The sequence below is a fragment of the Mus pahari genome, chromosome 4 (assembly GCF_900095145.1).
Source record: "Mus pahari chromosome 4, PAHARI_EIJ_v1.1, whole genome shotgun sequence".
NCBI lineage: Eukaryota > Metazoa > Chordata > Mammalia > Rodentia > Muridae > Mus > Mus pahari.
Window position 1 is genome coordinate 86,872,099 of NC_034593.1, and position 6,374 is coordinate 86,878,472.

The 6,374-nt window shown below is 44.5% G+C and overlaps 2 protein-coding genes across 3 annotated transcripts in view; one reads left to right on the top strand and one right to left on the bottom strand.

Annotated features, from left to right (window-relative positions):
* Polr3c (RNA polymerase III subunit C) overlaps nucleotides 1–2,228 on the bottom strand; it is a 16,178-nt gene extending 13,950 nt beyond the window's left edge. Inside the window, exons 1-2 of the mRNA XM_021196145.2 lie at nucleotides 2,012–2,228; nucleotides 479–644 (exon numbers count right to left, since the gene is read on the bottom strand). Of these exons, the coding sequence (XP_021051804.1) occupies nucleotides 479–625 (147 nt within the window). The 5' untranslated portion in view covers nucleotides 626–644; nucleotides 2,012–2,228. The remainder of the gene's footprint in view (nucleotides 1–478; nucleotides 645–2,011) is intronic.
* Nucleotides 2,229–2,272: 44 nt separating this feature from the next.
* Rnf115 (ring finger protein 115) overlaps nucleotides 2,273–6,374 on the top strand; it is a 60,498-nt gene continuing 56,396 nt past the window's right edge. The window contains exon 1 of one of the 2 annotated variants that reach the window (XM_021195848.2): nucleotides 2,273–2,573. In XM_021195848.2, the coding sequence (XP_021051507.1) occupies nucleotides 2,472–2,573 (102 nt within the window). In that variant the 5' untranslated portion in view covers nucleotides 2,273–2,471. The remainder of the gene's footprint in view (nucleotides 2,574–6,374) is intronic. The other variant, XM_029537518.1, reaches the window with a different exon arrangement.

Sequence of the window (6,374 nt, forward strand, 5' to 3'; positions counted from 1 at the left end):
CTCTGCGCTGGGATTAAAGGCGTGTGGGTTCAAGGCCAGCCTGGTCTACAGAGTGAGTTTCAGAACAGCCAGGGTTATACAGAGAAACCCTGTCTCGAAAAACCAAAAAAAAAAAACCAAACCTCAAATTGTCACTATAATGTAGTCAGGATATGGGCAGGATGGGCATCGCAGTTTACTTTTTTCTATCACTCTATTACTTAAAGGCACCAGTAATACCAGTCTACTCCACCAGTAGACTTACTGTGAATACATGAGTGTGGCATGGGAACAGCCAAGATGAGCTAGGAACACCATAAGCGGCAGTACACAGTGCCTAAGTACAATACCACACCCCACCCCACCCACCGTGGTACTGACCACAGGGCAGGCTGTCTCTGTTTATACTTTCTAGGGGAAGGAGTACTCCTATTCAAGGGTACTTGAAGGAAATGAATTGAAGAAGTTGAAGAGAGCAGACTCTCTTATCTAAACATACCTGGTCCAGTGATGCTTTGGTGTCATGGGCAATTACTCTAAGTGGCTGGCTTCCAGTTCTGACTAGGTGGACTCCAATTTTTTCTACAATCTCACCAAAATGCTCTTGCAGCAACAAAGAGCACAGTTTAATCTCTGCCTGAGTCATTGTCCTTGGAGCTTCAGAACTAGGAAAGAACAATATAAATTCACGTATTTTATTTTCTAGAGGGCAACTTGACAATATACATCAAACCCTTTATATTAAGGCATACATTTGCCTTAATATTTATAAGTTGGGATCTTTTGTTCCAAGGATGTAGTAAAAAACACGCCATGAGTTCTCTTCACAATACTGGCATTGACATAAACAATCTAGCATCTATCAATAAATTATAGTATAACCTTAAGAGAGTATACTATGCCAACATTTAAAATGACTTTGTACAATATAACTACCATAAAATATTCCTAATGTGCTGTCATTTAGTAATTGCAATGGTCAGATATGATGGTGTACACTGCCTGTAATTCTAGCACGCAGGAGACCAAAGTCAAAGAATCAATAGTTCCAGGTCAACCTGGGGCACAAAGTGAGTTCAAATCCAGTCTGTGTTATACAGCAAGACTCTGGTGGGTAATACACCCACCACCCACCAAAACAAAGAACTAGAAAACTAGACATCACATTTGTTTTCTAAAGCCAGGTATGGTAGTGCAAGCCTATAGTTCCAGCACTTAGGAGGTGGAAGTATGAGGGTCAGGAGTTCATGGTTACATATTGAGTTCAAAACTGGGCTGGCTACATGAGATCCTATCTCAAAAAAACAAAAACAAACAAACAAAAGGCAAGCCATCCTCCCCTACATATGCCATTTATTTTAATGGGAGTATATGTGGTTCCAAGAATCTTTAAAGACTGGATTCATCTCGGTATGGTGGCTAAACATCTCTATTCCCAGTACTAAAGCTAGAAGACTGTCATAAACTGAAGGCCAGCCTGGGCTACATAATAAATACCAAGCAAATCTGGTCCAGAGTGAGACCTTTAAAGGCAAAGGGGGAGGGAAAGTATGAATAGCTTTCTGTCACAGATACAAAGACCTAAGGCTCATGACCCAGTGGGGGTACAAAGTATCATTCCCAAGCCATAAACCACGACTTAGAGAAAGTAAAAAAGAGCTTCTGAACAGGGTATTTCAATTAGGAGATGAAGTTATGTTCTATTGAGAACCATATTATATTTTGACATCATGGGACACAAGCAGGAATGGGTGTAGTTGATTTAGAAATTACCTCCCTATCACAAGCTGCTACCTGCCATTATTCATCTCTTTCTCCAACTCTTTCGAACCTAAATTTTTGTCCCTCTTGCCACAGTGTCGCAGAGAAGACTATTTCACTTAGCCACACGCCTTTGGAGAAACATCCTTAGACCAGTTGGCATCCTCGAATGCATTTCCTGGCTCCTCTCCCTTCATGCAAGTTTCTGTTCCGGATTTTGTTTCTTGGCCCTGAGTCAGGGCCTCCTCATTCCGGCAGCGTTTTCACTAACCTCAGGATCAGGGCTAATTTAGAAGCTCCAAATAGTGTCCTCCCGAGGCCAGCAGTCTAAGCTCAGGAGCAGCCCATCGCCCCTTCTTGGAAGTAGAGCACCATCCAGGCGGACGCGGAAGGGTCGGAGCACGGGCCGCTCTAGCCGACAGTGTCGGTGGTTTCCGGGGACGCTCTTTCTCTCCTCTCGTTGGCAGGCTGGAGGACCGGCCAGGGGCTGTCTGAGGTGCCGGCGGGCGGGCTCTCCTCAGCCTTTGGTGCCGGGAGGCGGGCCTCGGGTCGCGCGGCCGCTGGCGGGCGGGCCTCTCGGGGCCGGGCGGACTCACGTGACCCTTGCGGGCCTCGGCGCGGCGGGCCGCCCAGAGGAGGCGGTGACGGCGGTGGCGACCGCAGCACGGGAGGTAGCGGCCTGGGGAGGGACCGCCGGCCGCCCTTTCGGACATCCTCGGCGGAGGCGAAACATGGCGGAGGCCTCGGCGGCGGGGGCGGACGCGGGCTCCGCTGTCGCCGCGCACCGTTTCTTCTGCCACTTTTGTAAGGGCGAGGTCAATCCCAAACTACCGGTAAGAGCCCCGTGTGTCCCGCGCTCCGGCACCGCGTAGGTCCTTGGCTCCTAGGGCTGGAAACCGGGTCTTAGGCTGCCCGCACACCCGTGATTCCCTCGACACCGGTGTCCTCGGTACCTGCTGCCTGCTGTCTCCGGGCACTGGCCGCAAGCCCTAGGCATCAGGGCCAGGGTCCTGCCTAGCCCTCATTTCCGCGGCGTCTCCAATCTGCCCCTCATTTCGCTTCCGCTCTTTAATACCACCCCCATCTTTTTTTTTTTTTTTTTTTTTTGTCTTCTCGGTGAATTCTCAGGCAAATCTGTGCCCAGTTTGCTCGCAGTCCCCTTCCTTGTCTTTTCGCGATGACCTATCCCCTGTACTCTTTCCGTTTTTGCGTCTCACCTACTCTTTATTTTTCCTCCCACTTCTCAACCAGATCCTCCCCCTTCTGCATCCTCAGTGAGCCGAAATAGCACGTTCCTGAGGACTCCTTAGTAGGTTTTGTTGAAGTACAGAAAGAGGAGGTTTGGAAGGTAACAGGGAAGAGGGAGATTTTGTTCTTAAGTGGTTTTTGGTTTTGGGTTCTTGTGAAAGTGAAAATAGCAGTGTACCAATGACTTGCAGACTGCGCTCCCTGTTGCTATTGAAGGAAATGGCTTTGGGAAGAAGGTAGGACGTACTGTTTCAACTTATTTTGGATATCACGTTGCCAGTGTCTTTAGCTCCATCTTCCTAGCCCACCCCCTCCATTTTTTTTTTTCTGTCCAGGAAAACAAAAAAAGAACAGAATGTTGGGACTGCTTTCTCTGATATAAAATTGGTTCTGCCAGGCTGTCAGCCAATAGAGAGGTAGGGCTATGCTTTAAGAAAAGGCTTCTGCAGCATGCTAGCCAGTGCCAGTGCCCCCAGTTATAAGCCTTTTTCTTGTTCCGTGGCGAGATTTCTTAAAACGAGTGGCTATGTCATACTTTATTTTATAATCACGGTATCTTGAATACATGGTATCTTTCTGTTTTTTGTTTGCTTTTTGCACCAAGGCCTCACCATGTAGTCCTGGCTGTCCCGGAACTTGCTTATTGAGATCAGGCTGGCCTAGAACTCACAGAGGTCTGTCTGCTTCTGCCTTCCTAGGGTTGGGATTAAAAGTGTGCAGCTCCGTTCCAGGCTTTGAATGCACTTTTGCGAGAAGGCCGACTCAGTTTCTGTGTCATAATTAGCTCCATCTGCTGTGGATTGGTTTCATTTGCTGCCTTCACTTTATGCTGATGTGCTGTCTGCCATATTTCAATTCGGGAAAGAGTGTATACCTTATTTTTTCCCCAGCATATATTAGAACTCACACTCTAGAGAGGGAGTCTGGACTTCAGCCACTGTGTGTGTAAGATCAGTGACATATTATTGAATGTGATGGATGCCCTGTTTAAAAAACATTAGCCCTTGGATCTGTAAGTGTGCACTCAAGGATTTGCCTTTCAGAGTGAGAAATGTAAATGTCTTTTTCCTTTTCTTACCTGAAGTCTTCATTTCAAAAGGGTGATTTGGATAAGGCTTTTTAGGTATTTTTATAAGACTTAGTTAGATGAATGGATGATCTTTGCTGTTTTCTTTTTTCTTTCTTTTTTTTTTTTTTTTTTTTTTTTTTTTTTTTTTTTTTTTTTTTTTTTTTTTTTTTTTTTTTTAACTCTGATTCGTTGCTTGTTAAGCTTGACTTGTAAGTTGAAGCTTCTCAGTGTGTAATATAACCAAAGGCTGCCTGCAAAAGACAGGGTTCTCTACGGGATGCCCTAGCGGTGAGTGAAAGCAGGTGTGGTCTTGTTCTTAAGGACTGAAGTTTTAGTTTTCTTTTTTTTGAAAGACAAGGCAAACATGGATAAATTAGCAATCATAATGCCTTGTTTAAGGATGGGGACAAGTTCTGAGAAATACAGTTAGGTGATTTTCATCCTGTGCAGCCTTTGCAGAATCTACTTAGATAAACTAAAATGGATGCAATGTCACTTCAGTGTAGGTTTGAGGACTGGCCTAGGCCTTCGTACTTGTTAGGTAAGTAAGAGCTATATCTCTAAACCGTCTTACATAGTTCAGGTTAGCTTTGAACTCCAGAACCTCCTGCCTAAGCCTCCTGTTACTGGAATTACAGGTAACACCCCTACACTCCAACCCCAGCAACCTGATTGTTAGTGGAATTACCCTGTGTAGTCTATCCGAAGTCACTGATTCACAGAAAGGTTATACAGTGCACGGCAGCAAAATAAGTGAGGACAGATAATACGTGGTTTCAGTTTCAGAAAGGAAGACATGGTTGCATCGGTGTTATTGGAGACCTAGGACATATGAGGTGGATAGAATTAGATTGAATTTTCAAGGACAGGTATAATTCAGCTTGAGAATATGTAAGACCAGGAGGAATTGTAGTTATGGAGTACAACATGTTTGATATGAGTACATCGTGGAATGGCTAAATCAAACTATTTGAGTTTAACATATATTATCTTCCTCTTTTCAGTTTTTATTTACATTTGTTTATTGTGTGTGTGCGTGTGTATGAATGTGTACCATAGTGCCATTGTGAAGGTCAGAAGACAGCTTTTGGATGTTAGCTCTCTCCTTCCACCACATGGATCTTGTGGGGGTCAAACTCAGAGGGGTAGGTTTGGCAGCAAGTGCCTTTCCCCAGCGAGCCAACCTTGTCTCACATGATTTTTACTGAGTCTGCTGCTTTAGCAATTTTTAACGTCCATGTTACTTTCAGTCACTGTGGTGTTCAGTAAGTAGTTAATCAGTGTTGTTCTGTGTTTTCAGGAAAAGGTGATACAGTCAGACTTATTGTTTTTCCTGAGACAGGGTCTCTAGGTAGCCCTGGTTGTCCTGAAACTAGGTCTGTAGACTGGGCTGGCCTCGGCCTCTGAGTGCTGGGGTTAAAGGTGGTGCCACTGTGTCCAGCTGCTGTTGTTTTGAGACAGAGTTTTGCTGCATAAGCCTGGTTGGCCTAAAACTCAATATGTAGGGGCTAGGCTGGTCTTGAGTTCAGAGATCCTCTTGCCTCTGCCTTATTCCGGTGCTGAGGGTAAAGGTGTGTGCCACTATGCCTGGCCAGATTTAGTTTTGATTTATGTGGGAACTAGTGGCTTTTATTTTGTTTCATGGGCATTTTAAATCTGTAATCTCAGGCGGTTATCTTGGAAATGTTTATCAGAAAAAACAGGTCAGTTAAGTGTACTTCAGTACAAATTTCTCTCTGTGATTGGTAAACCGACTGAAACATTGGTAACATGATCTTTGTAGGATTATATCTACATAGGACACATGGAAGGTTTTTTTTTTTTGTTTGTTTCTTTTTTTGTTTTTTTCTTTTTTTTTCTTTTTGTTTTTATTCTGGAAGGTTTTTAAAAAGATAAATTCTATTGTAGACTCGAGAATCTCATTGCAGGGACCCAGAATAAGTAGGCATGCATAATTCCTTAAATTGGGTGAATGGTGTGGGGAATCTGACTGTCCTTTGAGGATAAGCAGACTCAATTTATCATGGATACAGTTTTTCATTGTCTTAACTGAGTTCATAACCCTAGAGGATACTGAGAGGACACTGACTCTTGTAATAGCTGGATGTCCAGAACCATCACTTACTAATGTAGTGACTGAACACTGCCTTACATTAGCCTTTTCTTTGCTTTTTGGGGTGGGTGGGCCTGTGGATTGAACTCCAGGTCTCAGACATGCTAAGCAAGTGTTCTACAATTGAGAGCTTGAAACAGCCCTTGTTTCTTCTTCTTTCTTTTCCCTTCCCAATCTAGGGTGTATTTGTCACCCCACCTCCCT